A 20,716-nucleotide genomic window follows, 5' to 3' on the forward strand; every position below is an offset into this window, starting at 1 on the left:
ATCTTTGAAAGTTTGAGAACGCTTTACAGTGTAACAGCAGCCTCACACCTCATGCTGGCTCCATACCTTCCTCCTAACCTGTTGCAGTTCTACTCCTGGGATGTTTTAACCTCAATATCTTTCTCTGCCATTCTGTTGATCCATTATTTACAGTGAGGCATGATTGTTGTTTTGCTACACTTTTCTGTATAAAAATATGCACTCATACCCTATCAGATTCTGAATTTCTTCCCATCTTACTGCTCTTAAACTTGAAAAAAAACCCACAAACAAGAAAACAAAATCTCCTTGCCCCAAAAAACACTAAAAATCAAACAACCATAAAATAGATTGTGGGAAAATATTGCAGTTAGTTGACTATTTAACTAACTAGTTAGTTAACAGTGTCAAGTGTTTATAATTGGCACATTTTTAGGAAGAAAGTGTGTGGCCTAATTGTTTTAGGAAAGTCCCATTTATGAACCTAAGCGTTATATATATATATACTGGTAGAAATAAAAGAAAGGATGTAAATAAAATGTGGTTGTATTAAAAACCTTTTTTTTCAGTAATTTTCTGGTGAATTGTATCTGTGTGGAATCTGTGGGAAAGGCTGCTGTTTTGCTTTCATTTTAGAATCTCACAGCACATACTTCGACATGTTTTACTTCTAGGTGTATGTTGTTGCCATGAAAATTAAGAAAGAAGCAGAAACCAAACCAAAGCGTGTTTTAAAGAGCACAGAGGAGGATGAGGATGATTTTGGTACCGTGGATGAGTTGCCACCAGACAGTTTGATAACACTTGTACAACCTGAACTGCCTGCACTGAGCCGTCTCTGGTTGGCTGCGCTGAAAGATTACGCTCTTTTAACTTTACCAGCTGAATTTGCTACCCAGCTTCCACCAGATGGTATGCACTGAATTTTCTTTTTGTGTTCTGCAAAACAGAAAAAAACCCTGTAGCTGGACATTCAGAATTACTCTATAAATTATTTCACATGCATGTTTTTGTATGCAAGTGATAAATTTCTGCCTGGGCATGTAATAGCAGTGTTTTTGAACTTGAAGCTTTTTTCCTTCAATTTGCAATGAATATACTCTTTGTTTGAATCACTGAGATCATTAAAACCACATCTTTGTAGAATTAAGAACACTTCTGCACCTCTAATACTTTGGTATCAAATCCAAATGATCTTGTCTGTATGAAAAACTTCACCCCTGAGATTAGAGCAGATACCATTTTACAGTATTTTGCTGAACTAAGAGTGAATGCTCTGTACTAAAAATGCTGCAGGACCTGATGACTGTGCCTGCCTTTCTTGCTCTCTGCTTACTGCTTTATCGAGGCCACTGCACTTGTTCATGAGAGATATTATTACTGCTACTGCACAAGGTGAATTGGAATGTACTGCCATAACAAGTATTACACCTGAATATGTAATCAAGCACATCCAGAATAAATAGACTAATAAATTCAGAGTACATGCTTTTTATCTGTCACTTTTAGAGGATTTCAGAATTTACCTTTGCTCTGTTAATTTAACAGGAGGAGCATTTTACACGCCAGAAACTATTGATACAGCTAGACTGCATTACCGAAACTCCTGGGCTCCCATACTACATGCAGTGGCACTTTGGCTAAACAGTACAGGATTTAATGTGTCAGAGTCAACAGAAGATACTGCTGCAGCAATGCCTAATTCTCAGAAACGTGCTACATCCATTATGTTAAACCAGACACCTGGAACTCCACCTACCACTAAATCTTTGCCAGAGATCAACAAAGACCGAATGCACTTAATTTTGGGTAAGAGTTACAAGTTTAGAATTCAGTAGCAGCATGTTATGGTATGAACCCCTATGAAAATGAGAAAAGATACTTTGCTTGAAGTCTGTGAAGTTTAAAATTCATTGCATGTCTGGACAGTAAAGTTTTGAAAATCTGTGTCTCATCCTCTCTCTTATCTCTCTGCCTCCTGCGTTCTTTGTAGCTTTGACAGAATATTTGTCAGTGTGATTATTGTGATTTATTTAATTGAATAAAATGAGTAGGAACTGTTCTACACTGTAGTATAATGCAGATGATACTAAATGTTATGCTTCAAAGATGCAAAAGCTGTGAGGTTAATTAAAATACACACCCCTATAGAAACACTGTTTAGTACAGACTGATATTTGGCAAGTCACATGGAGTAGCTTTTGCATCAGCTTTTCATCTGTGAGTAGCATTGACTGTTTCCCTTTGTTGTTACCTAACAGCTTTAAGAGGTGGATGTAATCTCTTACTCTGAGGAATGCTAACAGTTGTCTGACATAAGACATATTTAAATCTGGAATTAAGTGCCATATGTATAAGATGAATATTGCATGATTTTTGGGGCTTAGCTTTGTTTCATTTGTCTTTACATTTAAAGGAATTCAAGAAAATAAAACTCAGTTTACAGCTGAAGGATTCATATGTCTGACATACAGATAGATCTTTCGAACAAAATATGGATTTCCATTCAGTATTCTTAAATTGCTTGTTGTTGCTGTGCATTATTTATCCTGCCAAATTTTGGGGAAGACGTGATGCAGAAGAGGAAGTGAATACAATTCTTCTTCATAGACTCTCTTTTAATTAAAAGGAAGAAGAATTGAGAAAAACATCTAGCTTTCTAAACTTGTTAAGAACCTGCTATACTTACAAAAAAATTTTGAAAGAAAACTTGATTTTATTATGATATGAACATTCTTTTTAATTATTGCTCTTTTCAGGTGTTAGTATACAGTTTCTGTGCTCCCCGAGACCTGAAGAGCCTGTAGAGCATGTTACATCTTGCTTACAAGCACTTCATACTTTATTGGATTCCCCTTGTGCCAGGATCCATATTGCAGAGGATCAGGTAATGTATGAGCGTGTTGAAACAATCAGCTTTTTCTATGTCTTCGTCTTTCATCTATGATGATTACAAAAGCTGTAATTATTTTTTGTGTAAGAAAAGTATATATTCATCATAAGCAAGTGACATAACAATTAGGAATTGCTTAGTCCTAATTAATGTTTTTCTATGTATTTTGTTTCACTGCAGCTCCTTGGTGTTGAACTCTTGAGTGTGCTTCACCGACTCCTCCTGACCTGGGATCCTCCTTCAGTCCAGCTACTGGTTACGGGAGTTGTCCAGCAGATAGTAAGAGCAGCTCAAGATTATTTGCAGGAAAAAAGGAACACACTAAGTAAGATTCTGAAAACACGGCTTGCTTTGCAGAGTAAATTAGCAACAGGTTTTCATATTGGGAAAGGAACTCAGTTGCATTAGAGTATTGTTACACTGAGGAGGAAAATGCGGTGTATTCCACAGATAATTTTGATTGTGTTCATAATTACCTGCTGATTTCTTAACTCCTGTAAGATACATTTTTTCTTCCTCTGATCATTCTCACTTCACATCATGGTTTTCATTCATTTTTCTGGAGTATGAGTGATGCAAGTTATACCCAGCACCCCCCTTATTATTACCTTGCTCAGTTTCCTTAATGTTTCTCTACTGACTGCGTCCTTAGTATGTAATTTACCTTTTTTCTAAAGTGTGATGGTTTAGCCACTAGTACCAGGGTATTGTGGTGTGTCCCTGGCACAACTGACATTCATGAGGTGAGTGAACTGGTCCTGGAACCAGTATGAAAAGTTGCCTGCCCAGGAGATCTTGCCAGGATGTGGAGCAGACTTGCACCTGGGCTCTTACTTCACTGACATTCAGGGCACTCAGGGTGTGTCAGCAACCAGGAGCTCTGGGAACAGGGTGTGCAACAGGAGCAAGGCAGTTGGCATGGAAGGGCATGCTCATGCTGCCCAGAAGTGCTGCTCAAGACTGTACAGGACTGCTAGAGTCAGCATAACAATGGCAGTGACATACAACAACACGGTCTGCTGACTGAGGGACAATCATCTCTGGTGCATCAGAGGTCTAATGACCAGGTTTCAAATTCAGATGAAAGTGCTGATGTGTCTGTGCTCCAGAGGCTTGTCTGTGCAGCCAGGGCTGGAAGTGACATTGGTCTCACCTGTGAGACATGAAGGAAATGCTTGTGAAGGTGAGCAGACTCTATGGTGTCAGGAAAGGTAAATGGAGGAATGAAATGTTCTCCACAGAGGCCCTGCATGTGCAGGAGTTGAAGTCCTATGTTTCTCAGAAGGAGAGACAGCCATAGGCTATGTGGGAATATGGCCCTGGAGGATGACACTTGCATGAAGGTGGCAGCTGCAATGCTGTGACTTCCAGCAACAAAAGGCTCTCTCTCCAGATATCCATTTGGAGAACGCTGTAGAGATCTGTCAAGGGAAGAGGAGCCAGCTGTCCTACTTTGAGAGATCAGAACTGATACCACTGAAAGGAAGTGAAGGGTCATACCAGTCAGGAGCCACAGGCTGCCTAATCAAGAAGGGGAGGCAAATGAAGCCATATTAAACCAACCCAAAGAAGCATTCCAATCAAGCTGTGGGAGCTTCATGAGAGGCTTTTACCATCCAGTCATATGGTGGAAGGGTCACACTGCAGGAGGCTAGCACTCAGAAGTGTACGAGGCACAGACTTTTTCAGTCCAAATGCTGGACAGTCCGAGTAAGAGTGGGGCTCAGTGGATTTGCTCTGCACTAATACAGAAGAAATGGTTATGAAGGTTAATGGTAGTTGTGGCTGTACCATCTATATGGTAGTGGAGGTCATAATTTCAAGGGAAAGGCAGAAAATGAGTAGCAGAGCAAAAGCTTTGGCCTTACTTGGCAAACTTTGGCTTGTGCAGGGAGCTTGTAGATGGGATCTTGTAGTAAGCTTTCCTGAAGGGCAAAGGAAAGAGGGATTGTTCATCTTTGGTGACAAAATAAAGCTCATTCAAAATGATCATGGCAGGAGGCTGACTTGGCTGAATAGGAATTTCTGACTGAGCTCAGATGTGACAAGGAAGTGTGTGGATGTTGGAAATGGGGGCAAGCTGCCAAGGAAGACTACTGAAGACTTCCTGGGTATGGAGGAGTGGAACTAGGAAAGGCACAATTTAGCTGGAGCTGAGACTGATGATGAATGTCCAGTGTGACAGGAACACCATTTATAGATATGTTGTCAGCAGAAGAAATTTAGACCTGCTGCTGAATGAATTGGGTGATCTAATGACAAAACACACTAGAGGAAAAACTAAGGCACTATTATCTTGTTTGCTTACTTCTCCTGTGTCTAGTGAGCAAGCTTAGGGGAGAGCAATGCTAGCTGCAGCAGATTGAGCATCCAGTTAGGAGCTGCTTACAAAAAAGCTGGCCATACCCTGGAACCAGATGGGACACATCTGAGGGAGCTGGCTGATGACATGCTAAGTTTGTTGCAGTCATCTTTGAAAAGCTGTGGTGCTCAAGAAAGCTTTCCAATGAATGGCAAAAATGAGATGCTGTGACTAACTTTGAGTAAGACGTGAGGTGGGGTTTGAGTGAACTTGCCAGTAAGCCTGCTGTGCTTGTTGAAAGGTTTTGGAGTAAATTTATTCTGAAAGCACTTAGTACATGAAGTAGATAATGCCTCATCACCCTCTGTGATGAAATAACTGGCTTTGGAGGTGGGGTGGTAGATACTGTTTACTTAGACTTTTGCAAGGCTTTTGAGCCAGTACTCTACAATATCATTGTCAAATTGGAGTGATGTGGACTGAGAAGTAGGAGAATAATTTGTTGGACTGCTGTGCTTGAATGGAGTTCAGTGATTCAAGTCTGACTGGCAGCTGGTTGCAACTGATGTTTTTAGAGATCAGTATTGGGCCTGCTACTGTTAAGCACATAGGACAGGTAGGAAAGAATGTACCCTCAGCAAACTTGTGGGTGATACCAAACTGTGCAAATGGTGGGTGTGCTGGAGGGTAGTGCCGCCTTTTAGAGGAATTCTGAACTGCAGGTCTGAGAACCTGCTGAAGTTCAGTAAAGACAAATGCAAAATTCTGCATGTGGAATGGAATGTGCACTGGTATAGGCTGGTGGACTAACAGACTGGATAGCAGATTTGCCAGATGAGGAGTTGTGTATGTGAATCTCTTGTGTGAAACCTATGCAATGCTGAAGACTCTGTTACTGGCCTGTGTTAGAAAAGCATGACCAGTGGATTAAGGATATGGTTATGAAGATGCATCTGGAGCAGTGTCTAGTTCTCTTTGCCCTACCTCCTCATTCTGAGTAAGACAGATGTTGACTAACATGAAGGAAGTTCAGTGGAGGTCCTATAAGCTGCTTAGGGAGGTGTAGTGTGTGACCCATGAGGAGAGGCTAAGAGAGCTGAACTTGTTTAGTCTGCAGAAGAGAGGGTTAATATGGGATAGAATAGCAATCCCCCTTCTTAAAGGAGATTTAAAGACAAGGCCAATCCAGAGTCTTCTGAAAGGCAAGTGGTGGCAGGACAAGAGGCAATGGACACAAATTGAGGCAATGGAAATCCAGATGGGATACAAGGAAAAAATTAGTCACTGTGGGAATGGTGAAGCAGTAGAACAGGTGCCCAGGGATGTGACATCTCCATGCTTGGAGATACCCAAAACTTGACCAGCAGTCTGAAAGCTACTTACTGAGGTACTTTTAGTGGCCTCTTCCTTTTAAGAGAGAATCTCCATGTTTGATTATCCCTTTACCATTTCTTTAAAAATCTCACATTAGATGTACTGTTTCCATCTTTGCTAGGTGAATTAGTTTCCAAGTGGCAACCTGGCAAATAGTTCATTGATACCTGGTTAAGTTGGGTAGGTCTGCCAGATTTTCTATTACCTGAAGTAAAACCCAAGGAATATTCTCTTACTAAGGAAAATTACTATCTTAATCTGGTATGATGTACTGTTGATAAAAAAAGTCCCAACTGATAGCTTTTGCCTGTTTTCCACATAAAAACAGGGAGAAGATTTTGCTGGAACTTGATGAACCAGCACAACAGAAAATGCAGGCTCTGTTTCTTCATATGAATTAATGGAATTGTTTACTGTCAGCCCAGTAAGCTGCATTTTTCAGATTGATGAATGTGATAACAGTAGCAATCATTTAAATTCATAGGAGCTCTATAGGGGTAGTTCAGGCCAGCTCTGACTTACTGAATCTCTGTTGCTGTTTAGTGGGAGAAGGAAAGACTGCAGCTGGCCAAGCTGCCATCAAAAGAGAGACTTTTTGAACTGAATACACTCAAATCATGAACTTACTCGTAGAATCCTACAGTGCTTTTCTGTTCTCTATTTCATAATCAGTTTAGGCTAGAATAAGATTTTGTCAGGGTGGAACATTTAATTAATAGCTATGAAATTTTTAAAAAAATGTCCTGGCTGTTTATTTGGCATTCACTGCTGTTAATTTTATAATCAGTTTTAAAAGAAGCAAAATCATTAACTGTAGTTTTATTTTGTGCAAGGCTACTTTTTTTTCTAGTTCTGGATGGATTTTTAGTAAGTATTATTGCAATCACAATACTTCTAAGGCATTGTAAACCCCTTTAAGTCATTCTAACTAAAACATTTATTCTGACATGAGCCATGTTTGGCCTATCTTACTGTACAGCAACTTTTTCTCCTTGATTTTTAACTTCTTTGGGAAGAGTGTGTCATGTAGTCTTTGGTATGGGATTTTAACTGTCTCCTCAGACATTTCTTTCCTTTTTCAGATGAAGATGATAATGAGGAAAAAGAAAATCCTCTTGCTTTAGGAGAGGGAGGTGAGAGTGGTGGTCTTGTGCCCGGGAAGTCTCTAGTCTTTGCAGCCATGGAATTGCTCATGTTTATCCTAGTACGACACATGCCCCATCTGAGTTCAAAAGTGTCGGATTCTCCAAGTCACGTTGCTGCCAAATCCCACCTCTCTGAGGAGAGTGCTCGTCTCGTGGCTGCCAGCGTTAATATTCTGTCTGACCTGCCTTCCCTGTGTTCTCCAGCAGGTAAGGCATCGTAGCAGAACATGTGCGAGTGATAATTCTAGAGGCAGCACAGTGCGGATATGATGCTGAAAACAAACTGTAAATATATTGCTATGGATGCTTTAAGGGCCATCTGTTGATAAGTATATTTAGGTGATTAACTAAATAAGAATTCAGGCTTTTCCAGTGAGCAGCGTAAAGGAAATTTGCATGTGTGCTGCAAATTTGCTGAGGAAATTAGCTTTGTACCCCAAGACACAATCTGATTTTATTGTTGGGTTTTTTTCCCTTTTTTCATGCTTTTGAAACCTTTTGGGCAATTTTAATCATATTGTAAAAGAACACAGACATTTTGAAGATAATTAAATTCCTGAAAAGTTCATGAAAAGCAGCAGCTGTATGAAAAGATAATCCTACTGAGGGAAAAACAGCACAATTCATCTGTGGTACACTTGGGTTTGCAGCCGTTGGCTGTCAGTCGTTCCAAATGTGATTATAAACTAAATGGAGCTTTCTTCTGCCCAGGAAGACTGTCACAAAGGATGTGTTTAAGCTGGGATAATTGCACTGAGTTAAGTTCAGGGGTAAAGGACACAATTACATGGGAGGCTGTGCTCTTTGACTTTTGTTTTTTGGAGAGCAAATCGCTTAAGTTTTGTCTCAAGAATCTTTGGGAAGTTTTACCCACTCATATAGATAAGATGTTTTAGAGTTGGTCCCCTAATGATATGCACTGTAAGTAAGATATTTGGACAAAGTTATGCTCAAAAGACAATATGGCCTGTCTTCCATCAGAAATTTGTGAATTTGTGTCTTGCAATTCTTTAAGGAACAATAGATTTTGAGTTGGAGTCGTGCCCTGTTTCCCTGTTTTTATTTGATTCCTGATTTTTTTTTTTTTTTTTTTTTTTTAAGAGGAGGATGGGAAAGAGGGTGGGCAAAAGAGGAACAGTATTACTTCTGTGTAGTCTGGAGTGAGGGTGTTACTCCCAGTATTTCTCAAGTGGCCACTGAAAGTAGCTCAGAAACTACTGTAAGTTTATAGAGATTAGTCTGATAGGGATTTGTTTTTTTCCCCTCATTCAGAAGATGTAGCCAGCTCATAGCTGTAGGGAGGCAGGGATAGCACATACACAAATATTTGTGTTAATTGAGCCTTTGGATATAAGGGAAACTGAACAAAAAGAATTCATCACTTCCTGCGACTGGGTGGTTTTTTAAATTTCTTTCTCTTTCTTTAAAATACAAGCATCTTGCAGTCTCCATGGGATAAGATCCTGGGCAATCTGGTCTTGAAGAACGGCTGCTTTGAAAAAGGCGGTTGAACTAAATGACCTCCAGCAGCCCCTTCCTGTCATAATTGTTCTAATTAATGTATTAATCCTCACAGCATTCCCAGAAGTAGGAAAATGGCAGGATTTGTATTTCCACAGATGTGGGAAAATGAAGCATGGAAGAGATACGGAAAGAGACCTGACTGAAGTGATCCATAGATTGATTTTGCATGCCTAAACCCAACAGCCCTCTTCTTTCAGTCCTGTAGGGGCTTAAAGTCTACATGTGATATTGAAACTCTGACAGCCTTTGTCCAGGATTTGAGACACACAAACAGCTTCCTTACTTTGCTTCTGGGGCTTGTACCACACACCACCTTACTTGGAACATGCAATAACTTAGTTTGGATACTTGTTTCCAGACCTCCTTTTTTTGCTGTTTATAGGCCCCTAGTGATATGCAGATCCTGTTTTAAGATACTTAGCAACCTGGATGACATACCATATATCACATGCCATGTAGGACAAAGCTTTAATAGCTAGATCATCATTCCTGAATGTGACAGCAGCATTTCAATTGTTGGCTTGTATGACTTGGGTTATGATACACTTCAGTAGTACTGATTAATGAATTTGGTGATAAAATGTTGAAGGACACATATCACTTGTTACCTGAATTGCAGTTTATCTCATCTCCTTTGTCTCCAACCAAATGCATCCATATTGGGAAAGACAGAGAGGTTATCTACCACACTTTAGAAATTCTATTTTATCTTTTTTTTTTCTTTTTTTAGGATGTATGACAATCTTACCCACTATCCTATTTCTGATAACAAGAGTATTGAAAGAAACAGCAGTAAAGTCAGCAGATAATCAGGTCCCACCTCCAGTCACTGCAGCTCTTCAAGGGATAAAAACTATTGTTACTCTTCCAACAGTCAAGACTGATGAAACTCAGAAACAATGGACAGGTCTTATCCGCAGCACTCTGGCATCTATCTTGGAAGACTCTCAGCCTGGTAAGTGGTTTCCAAGTGCAGGAGAGTTAAAATTCAAGAAAAATGGATTTTGCTGTAATGAAAATGTAGGTATGGTATCTGCCTATAACTTCATATAAGACCTGAGTGAGCAAAACTCCTCAGTTGCTTAGTAGATTTTATTGAAGAAAAGCACAACATTGACTTTTACAAAGTAGTTACATCTCAGGAGTTCCCACCAAGTTTTGTCCCTGTTTGGTCTGTTTTCTTGATAGTGTTGATCATAACCTCCAGTTAGAAGTTTTCCCTTTTGCTGTGCATCTGGCAGCCACTGCCTCTCAGGTTTTACTGTGGCACAAGTCATTTAGTCTTAGTGACAGTCAGTGTTAAAGTGAATGAGTGGGAAGACAGCCACAGATAATTGTGGCAAGGTTCATACTGGAGTAGGATACTCACAATACTGTTAAAAGCTTTCTGGGGTGAGAAAGAAATCCTCTCCCTGGTCAAAAAAATCCCTGTTACTCATCAGCACAATGGTTACTGTGTCTCTTCAGAGAACTGCAGACCACCTCTTACAGTTCACATGCGTGCTTTGCCTTGCCCTTCAAAAAGTGAAAAAGATGTACAGTCTCAGCTGCATAGTTAGCAAAAGAGAGACACAAAGATTTGCCATTTGCATAGTGGTAGTCAGCAAGAAAAACATCCCATTACATTGCCAAGGAGCCATTTGTGGAGAGTGAAGAGAGGCTTGAATGGAGTTACTCATGTGAGAGATGGGGAATGAGTAGGTAATTGCAAATGATTCTGAAATGTCCGAAGGGGGAGAATCACTAGGTTTGTGTTAACCAAGCCAAACTTCTAATTTGATTTGTCACATCAGCTCTCGTTTTCCAGCCTTTAGTTACTGTAGAGATTTCTCAGGCCCTCTTTCCAGAAACATCACTGGCTGTAGGCTTTTTTGGAGACTTCAGAAATTTTTCTTGGTTCCTTGCAAGAGTGTATGTTTTCCTTTCCAATCTTCTGTGAAGTGTGATAGTCACACACACAAAAATCTAAGTAAGGTCCACTGCATTCAATTTCAAACCTCATCATTCAATAAAATTTAAACAATGTAAATATAAAATAATTTAAATAATGTAAGAAAAATTGTCACTTTAAATGCTTGCAGTAGTTTTTTGAAGTGAGGTTTCACATTATGGCTAAGCCAATTGAGTGACTAGCTGACATTTGTGAAGGGCAGTCATGTTGTTTTTCTTTTTTGCTGACTTTATATATGCTGTTTCTTTGTGCCTCTCAGGGGAGAGCAGAACCAATGTGGCCAACCAGACCAGCAGAACAGTGCTTTTTATATATATTATAATAGTTTATATATAAATATACATATTTTTGTTCCAATAATTGTGAATTATTGAATGAGATCTGTGAAGACAGAGCTTATACAAGGAAAAAAAAATATGACAATGGCAAATACAGGCTATTTGAAAAGCAGGAAAGGTTAAAGTAGGACTGTTCCTAGTGGTGACAGCTGGCTGTCAGATCAACTAGTTTTCTGTGAAACCTCATTTTAAGTAAAAGTTGTTGCCATGCTGGACATCTGTTTCTTACTCTGCTGTATCAGCTGAAGATAATAATTTTAAAAAGTGAAGTAGATCTTTAACGTGGAAAAGATCTAAAAATATTTTTTCCCCTCTTGTTTACACATTGAAAACAAAAATATGACTTGGTCTGAGAAAGTGTGGATGATGATGATGTTTGCCTTGATACTTAAGTTTTTGAAAGATTGACTTACTGTATTAAAACAACTGTTAGAATAGAGTTGCTCAGATTTTTGTCAGTCACAGTCAATAATGATACTGTAATAAGTAAATGCATGCGCAGTTGCAAATAATATCAAGTGTATATATTACCCCTTTGTAAGTTTATCTGTGTTCACTGACTTTTACTAAATAAATGCTAAAGCCTTTTTGGAATAAGCTAGCAGCATATTTGGTTTTGTTTTTCAGAAGCCTCAAAACCTATTCTTGATGAAGTAAGCATACTTACAGCTATTACTCTCTTCCTCTGGTCAGCAAGCCCTGAAATAATTGGAGTGCAGTCTTTACAAAATGGATGTATGAACAGATTCAGAAGTGCATTGAATTCTTCTGATCCTTGGGTAAGATCATGTTATAGGAATGTGGATGATATATGGCTGGCAAAACCTAATTGTGATATATTTAACACATTTCCTGAATGATTTGTGGTGCCTTTACTTCAGGGACAGATACTGCTGTCAAAATAACTAGAATTTTCAACAGTGCATTATTGAAACTCATGAGCAAAATAACCCAAACTAATTGCTTCTAGATAAAGTGTGTTTGTGGCCTTATGCCAGGTTCTTGACTTCAGCTTTTTAAAAGGCAAAACCAGTCTTTGGTATATGAAGTTTTATTAGATGAAAAGGTTGGTTACCATAGAGTGGAGACATTTCTACATTAGCATTGATCTTTTATAATACAAACTAAACCATTTTTTCTGTAGATAAAATTACAGCCCACATTTCTGATAATTTTACATTGGTGCAAAACCTGTGCTTATTTTACACGTTCATACAAAACTCAGTTTGTGAGCAAAAATACAATTTTGTGGTCACCATCAGAATACCTACAGATCTAATTCATTTGTCTCATGATTTCACTTCTGCCCTTTGGCTTGTCTTTGTGAAATACCTTCTGAATTGTTTTCTCATAAAGAAGAAAGTTAAAAAGTTGTAGACTGACTTGGTTCAGGCAGGCTAATGCACTGTTAAGCTTAACTTTTCCAGCCATGCTTGTATCAGTTTGAATGGGTGTACAAATCTGCAGGTGGGAGCTAAGGAGAGAAATCTATAATGTTTCCACAAGCAAACACAGCAGAGATTCCTGAGAAGAAAAACACGCAAAAAATGCGGATGTGTTTCGGGTCACAGTGGGGCATTTAAAATCCTGTTTAGACTGATAATTCTCTGTAGCAGGGCAGGTGTTTTCCAGCATGAACATAAAATTCAGTTAATTCTGAAGCCTGACTCTGGATGGAAAGCTACTTAGAATTATATTGTGTGAATGGAAATGTCAGTTGTATTAAGCGAAACTTTAATGTCATACTCTCTCTCAGCTCTATATAAACACATGAGCAGGGAGAGAGAAGTACATTGTCGCCCACTACCCTGCTGGAAAGCTGCCCGTCAGCTGGAACTTACCACTATTTTTGTAATGCACAGAGCAAGCTTGGACAGCAGCCAGATGGTGTCCACTCTCTTCTCACTGATGTGCAGAGCATATACTCTGTAATACTTGTGTTTTCATTCTAGCTTTTTAAATGTAAAATACTCATTGTGGCAGCCAGTAACGAGACACCTGTTTGTAATAAAAGCATGATAGTGATTGTTCTAAGTGCATTGAACTGATTAAGGAGAAAACTCTTCCAAAGAACTGATGCCTTAAAAGAAATACAGGAGTATTTTTGAAACTATTACCACATGAAAAGGTTAAATATCATATATAGTAATAATCAGAAGTCTGGTGAGCTCAATTCCCTTTTGTTCCAACAAGATAACTCAGTTGAGAGACCCAAGTGTTTCAATGCTGTTGGGCAAGTTTTACATGAGAGTGTGCCCCTTTTGCTTTGAAGAAGCCCTGATTTTACCTGACAGAAGTTTCTGTAGACTTCTGTGAATGCACAATAGTCCAAAGTTTTATATTACACAGATCAAAGGAAAAAAGCTTGGATGAAATTTTGCTGTCAGATGCAGTAATAAAACTCTTTCGAAATATGTCTTCATTTAAGAAAAGAGACTTTTACTCCTTATTTCAAAGACTAATCTAATAATCTTTAACAGCTAATAAGGAATTAAGTTTAAAGAAAGGCAGAAAAGGAAGAGAATTATTTGTAATGGTATGGAGAGAGAGAGGTAAAATTTGTTGAAAAGGTCGAAGATGATGGTGAGTAAGGCGTTAAGGAAAAATGTTCTTCTGTGGAGCTCTGTTATAAAGCATACAAATGGTACGAGAAGTGTTATTACTTCAGACCTTAAAAATTGAATTGTATAGAAAACCTGCAGCTGTATCCCATTGAATTAACAGTAACATGAGCTGCAAAACTTGTATTTTCTTACCAGTAGTTTTTATGATCTGCGATTTTTATTTCATATTTTTATTTATGTATCTATGTTTCCAGTAATCCCTGGATCTCCACACAGATCGTTTTGTTCAGTAGTACTTCCTCTAGAACATTTCTGTTCAGCATGTGCTCAATAACTCATCCTGTTTGGACTTGAGTGCAGTTAGAAAACATGTACAATGTTCTATCATCATATTTGTTGTGAGGCTTCACCTTTTCAAAAAGTCTGGGATATTTGTGTGAGGTTTTTGGAGGAAGATCTTCATATGCCCCAAAAAAATGCATTCATAAATTCATCTGAACAAGATCATCAGTGAGTCATTTTCCCAAATCTTGGCTTTAATAATCTCTGCTTTCCACAGAGAGGGAGGAGGGTAAAAAACAAAATAGAAGGAAGACAAGGAGAGCATTCTGTGATCAGCTCACAGTATGGCTACACATTTACTCCTATGCTACTACCAGCACTAGATGGAGAATGAGAAGGAGGGGGGGGACAGGCCTGACACTTTTGGCTACAGCCCTGGCTCGTGTTAGAGCAGTAAGATCACTTTGTTCCAAGTCATTTTTATGGGCTGTGTTGCCTTTCTGGGATTGGAATAGCATATCATGATTTTGAAGATTAATCTACTATTAGAGCTGGTAGTTCTGAGACTTGAAAGATGTAGTTCACTGTGAACTGGTGTGACTGACTTGTATGACATTAACTATGCCTTTATTTTCTCTGAGTTTTTATTGTTACTCCTACTTAGTACTGGCATGTTCTTTCTAATTTGCCTTCCTTTTATTGAATGCTGGGCTAATACTGTTTTACTAGATGGGCTGTGTTGCTACTTCCCTCTTACTTAGTATGTTTCTTTCCCATTTTTTTTTTAATTTTTTTTTTTTTTTTAATTTTAAATCAGAGATAACCGAGTTTATGAGAATTCCCTGAGTTAACAAATAACCTTGAGGGCAATGTATTTATCTTGATTTGATTAGGTTCAAGCCAAGTGTTACCAGCTTCTGCTTTCTGTGTTCCAACACACCAATCGTGCCCTGTCAACTCCATATATTCATTCCTTGGCCCCTATCATGGTTGAGAAGTTGAAAGCTGTGGAAAGGAGCCGCCCGAACAACAATCTGGAACTTTTAGCAGTCCAGGAAGGAATTAAAGTCCTTGAAACATTGGTTGCCCTTGGTGAGGAGCAGAATAGTAAGTATTTAGGTTTTCTAGAGAAATGAGTAATGCTAAAATAGAATATTGAACATTAGAAATCTTGCAGTTAGGAGCTTGATGGCATAGTCACAAATGGACCGTGTGTGCAACACGCTTTTGTAATTCCAGTGCTAGAACTTTTGTATACGTGAACTTGCATAGCATACACAGCATGATACACTGTAGCCTTTGCATTTGTGGTGATGGCAGGAAAAATATGTAAACATGAACTGCACTAATGAGGGATATTTTTTTCTGTTTGGAAATTGGTAATTCATGCTGTTTAAATTTACTTTTTCTCATTGTTAACTTTTATTATTTTAGTAGACTTTTATCAATTTTTTGCATCTACCAGCTCAACAAGTTTTATCTAAAGAGCCCAAGAAATTGAGAAGATACTCTTGTCAAGAGTATCTTGATTGTAGATGAAGCAAGATTCACTAGATAGAATACATTACTTGTAGTTTATCTTAAAGTTAGTTATTCTCCCACCGAAACAATGTGCATTCTGAAGACCTACTGTGCAGACATTTGACTTCGAATGCTGAAAAAGTTCGTTGTAAAAATACTACTATTGGTTTTATGTAGAGTTTTTTTGAGGTTTTCTTGGTTGGTTTTTGTGTTTTTTTTTTTTTTCCCCCAACATACTCCTTGTTGGAGTTTCTCTTTGTTGATAAGATACTAAATTTCTTGACCCTCACTCTGCTTCTGGCACCGTTGTTTGAAACATGTGAAATGAAAGTGAGAGAGTAACTGAAACGAATGAGGAAACAGAACATCTGATTTTTTGCTGGCTGGAGACAATCACCCCATGAGTATGAATTAGTCAAAACCTTTAAGGGAAAATAATTAATACTCTGGTAATCTAAAAAGTTTGGATAAATGAGTTACCATGCATTTTTAAGTTCTTTGAGCTTAAAATGTACAATTAACAGGTTACACATTTCAAAGATGTACTTATATCCTTTCTAGATACAAAAATTTGCCTTGTTGCTTAAGTTCAGCTGCTTTTTTTGTTCTCAAGGTCAACCCTTTTGATCCCTTTGCCATTTTGGGCTGTGGCCTTATTAGATCATGCTAGTTGAAGTATAGCTGCCATGCTAGTTTTTGGATCTCCCAGACCAATATAAATAACAGCAGGTAACTATCCCTGACTTTTGTGAACGCTTGCATACTAGTATCAGTTCACTTATGCTTGCTGGGGAGGCTGATACTCAGATTCAACTGAGTAACATTTCTGTCTGCCTGAAAAGTGTTTTGAAATCCTTTAATATGATAGGCACTCTACATCTTACAATCTTTCATCAATGATCTGCAATCAGATGGTGCAAAAGCATCTCAAAATAAGCGTCAGGATCAACATAGCTGTAATGAAAAATAATAGAAATCTGAAACCCAGTCCTGGTAAGAAAGATTTGAGTGATCAAAGCACAGGAAGCCATCTACATGTCAGTTGTTTTAATTTGATAATTTTTGATTACAGTTTCTAATGTCAGTTCTGAAAACAGTATTACCCTTATAAGTCTAGTAAGTGATAAATTTTATTTTGTTTCATTCTCTGATATGGTAATTACGTTTTTTTCTTTCATTTTTAGGAGTGCAGTTGCTTGCCCTTCTCGTTCCCACTCTGATCTCCTATTTACTGAATGAAAATGCCTTTGCTTCTGCATCTACAACATCTAAGGATCTTCACGAATTTGCACTTCAGAATCTAATGCACATTGGTCCACTTTACCCCCATGCTTTCAAGACAGTAATGGGAGCTGCTCCTGAATTGAAAACACGTCTAGAAACTGCAGTCCGAGCAAGTCAGGCCAGCAAAGCAAAAGCAGCTGCTAGGCAACCACCACCCACAGTACATTCCACCCCAACAATTAAACTGAAAACTAGCTTTTTTTGAATTAGTTTTATTATTTTTGGACCATTAAGTAGTCAGAAGCATTACATTATCCCTGCATACATGTCTAATTTTGTGTAATTTGTATGTGAAAGGCTGTCTAATGGAGCTTTGTGTAATTACTTGAAATCCATGCATTACAAGGGAAGTGGTGTTACTTGTATTTGTATAGATTTTTAGGAAATTGTGATCATATTTATGAATTTCTGTTATAAATTATCCAGCAAAAAATTATTCTGTATCTAAATAGTTTTATTTATTTTTAAAAGCTATCCCAAACCCTCCAGTGGTTTTTGAAATCTGGTGATTGTTATCCTGCCATTGTGCCAACACGCTAACACAGTGGGGATGGAGAGAAGAGGAAAAAATGTTATGAAGTACTTACCCTGTACCATGGGGAATTTCAAGTGTAGAAGTATGAATTTTTTCCTTTTAGAAAAAAAGTAGGGAAGGGGATTGTCAGACTTTGTAGACCATTTCAGCTTGCATGAAAAAAAAAACCAAAACCCCATAACAAAAGAATAGGAAATTTTCAGCCTTTCTTAAGGTTAATGATCAAGCATGCTGTCTTAATGAGTTGTCCTTATTTATGTGGTGTATATCTCTTTCAAATCCGTTTCCATGCTTGAAAATGAATAAAGGATGCAAAGAATCTAATCCCCTATCTCTTCTAAGATAAATTTGAAAGAATGCACTGGAAACTGAGTTTATAAAGAGAGCTGTCTGCTATCTGCATTTCTGTAGGTGTAGATTTTGGCCCTTGTAAGGTGCTCTGTGTTTGCAGTCTTCCTGTTCTGCCAGCAACTGGTTGAATATGTGATGAGTCAATGCTCTGCCCTTTGTCCAGACTCACAGGTATTTAACCTTCCTGCTAGATTTTAGTCTCTGGATACATCATACCTGTAGTCCTTGATCAAGTTTACAAGCAGAGGTACTGGAGCACTTTGCACTGTACTGACTCAGGGGGCAGAACACAATTGAGAGTCAGGCTCCTCCAGTTTTTCCTTCCCCTACTAGGCTTTTTTCAAAAGCATTTTGGTCCCCTCACATCTGAGTGTCTGATGTGCAGATTTTGGAGCTTAGAGCTCAGGTGCTGTGCTAACCTTGCAGCGCACAGCCAGGGACTCCCAGTGTCTGTCTGCTGCCAGGCCTCACCCTTCCTATTGGCAGAAGTGTGGAACCATGTATTTTCTTGTGTACACAAGACTGACTTACATGAATTTTTTGACATAGCTGTTGAATTTATGGGCTTTTATAGGGATCTTTCTATACATTTTGCTTTATAGAGAGAAGTCACATAACCAGAGATCTTGACTAGGCCTGCTGAGTTTCATCTCTGATTTTTCTCTGTATACTCTGTAAAAACTGCGTATTTCAGATGCTTCAACTTCAAATATAACAAAGGGATAGTAAATAGAATTGAATATGACTAATATCTGCTTAAAATATTTGTAGATCACTATTTTTGCATAGATACTTGCCTCTAGGCTTTCTATTTTCCTGTAAGACCTTATCTAATATCCCTTGGAGTACCTATGCAAAATGGTCAAGACAATGCTCTTTCACCCTATGGTAGGTGCTGTGTGCAAAATATTTCACATAAACTCAAAAATGCTTTTATTTCACAGTGAATGTTTTAGTACTAAAGTGAGGACACAGCAAGTGGTGCATACTCTAATCTCAATTTTTTTTCCATAAAGATGTTAATTAAGTCTTGTTCCATTGTTCTACAGGAGTAAAGATATGTGCAGAAGTAAAAACAGTGTGCTGTACATGAGAAGGAAAGTAACTTCACTAGTTTTTTCATCTTAGTAGGGGTAGTGGGAATTAAATTGATTGAAATATATCCCTTTCTAATAAGTCTTTCCAGCATTACAAATCTGTATTGCTTAGAAGAAGTTCTGAACCAATTTAACATTTGAAAGTATTAAGGGAACTCTTCCACTTCAAAATTCAACACAAACATTTTGCAAGTAAAACAGAAAACAAGTTTATGACCTGTTTTGGATTCCCACCCCTCCACCAGGTAGTCTAGGACTGAATGACTTCTTGGAAAGATTTTGTCTATAATTATGTTTTGTTTACCTTAAGTTTTTTCTCAGCACTTTTAAGTTTTGGTTAGACTCTAGTTGACAAAATGTCTGAAAACTCAGAAGGGGGGAGGGAAGTGTAGCAATCAAGCATAACTAAAAATTCAGTAGAACAATAGAAGAAAGTGAGCAGAAGAGAAAATGGCACTAGATAGATGTAGAGGGATAGAGAAGGGAGAGGTTTTTCTTTGTATTTTGTGTGGCTGTCTACAACATGCACAACTCTCGTTTGTATACATCCTTCCCCAGTTTAGTCCTCGTTTGCTTCTGTGCTTGCTCCTGATACTAAAGGTATAATCATGTGGTTTTGCACAATATTTTGGCATCAAATTCCATTTGATTAAAAAAACTGGACTAACTTGAAATTGCCGTAGTGCTTATTGTTGTTTGTCACTGTCTTTTTCATCTTTTTCTTTGTCAGTGGCGTTTTAAATGTGCTTTTAATGAAACTGTTTGCTCCGCTTCCCCTTCGCATCTTTCATCTCCCTCTCTGCTGTTCCTTCCTTTCTGGGTGAGCCTTGTTCTACACTGGTTCCTTGCCGAGGTCCCTCAGATCACGCTCCCTGTCCCGTGTTTTGGCTCCTGTTTCCTCGCTGCTCTCTGTAAGCTTCCTTAGTGGTCTTTCCCAGAGAGATCGTTCAGCAGCCACAGCTCAAACTCTGCGGGCAAGGTTACGAAGCAGGCGACTATGGTTTCGGAACAGCCACAGGGAAACAGGAAACGCTGCTTGAGAAGGCAGCGAGGCACTCCTGGTGCGCACGGCGAAGGGCGCAAGTGGCACAAGCGGGGCCCGTTCCCAGCGCCCGCGGGAGCCCCACGGCCCCGCCTTGGTGGCACACACCCCCTTCCCACAGTGCTGGCACCCGGCCCTCGGCACAGCCTGATGGAGCGGCTGCCCTCAGCAAGGCGCTGCTGCTGGTGCGCACATGGCTTCGTCCCTTGATGCCATGGGGAGAGGGCAGTTCTGCCGACAGCTTGCGCCCTCAGTCCCCCAGGATCCTGTTTTCCCTTTCCTCGCTGAACAGGCAGCGTGGCAATTACTGAAAAATGTTGTGTCGCTCTCCTTCCCAGCATTGCGAACGATGCTCAAGAAATCCTCTGTAGCCTTGAGCAGGGTTTACAGCTTTTGGCAGTGTGAGGCCGAGCGCTGCTCAGAACAGGGACGAAGCAGAAAGGCCGGGACTGCCGGGCAGGGCCCGACCGGAGCATGCGGAACTGCTGCGACGCACCTGCCCTGCCCGTGTCCCTAGGGCGGGCTGCGGGAGAG

The 20,716-nt window shown here is 39.2% G+C and overlaps 1 protein-coding gene across 1 annotated transcript in view; it reads left to right on the plus strand.

The window, feature by feature from the left end:
- HEATR5B (HEAT repeat containing 5B) overlaps positions 1-19,814 on the plus strand; it is a 54,891-nt gene extending 35,077 nt beyond the window's left edge. The window contains exons 27-35 of the mRNA XM_008643353.2: positions 654-891; positions 1,528-1,788; positions 2,739-2,866; positions 3,053-3,197; positions 7,631-7,900; positions 9,948-10,172; positions 12,134-12,285; positions 15,246-15,459; positions 17,058-19,814. Coding sequence (XP_008641575.1) covers positions 654-891; positions 1,528-1,788; positions 2,739-2,866; positions 3,053-3,197; positions 7,631-7,900; positions 9,948-10,172; positions 12,134-12,285; positions 15,246-15,459; positions 17,058-17,362 — 1,938 coding nt within the window. The 3' untranslated portion in view covers positions 17,363-19,814. The remainder of the gene's footprint in view (positions 1-653; positions 892-1,527; positions 1,789-2,738; positions 2,867-3,052; positions 3,198-7,630; positions 7,901-9,947; positions 10,173-12,133; positions 12,286-15,245; positions 15,460-17,057) is intronic.
- Positions 19,815-20,716: the final 902 nt, after the last annotated feature.

Source organism: Corvus brachyrhynchos, unplaced genomic scaffold, assembly GCF_000691975.1.
Source record: "Corvus brachyrhynchos isolate BGI_N302 unplaced genomic scaffold, ASM69197v1 scaffold70, whole genome shotgun sequence".
NCBI lineage: Eukaryota > Metazoa > Chordata > Aves > Passeriformes > Corvidae > Corvus > Corvus brachyrhynchos.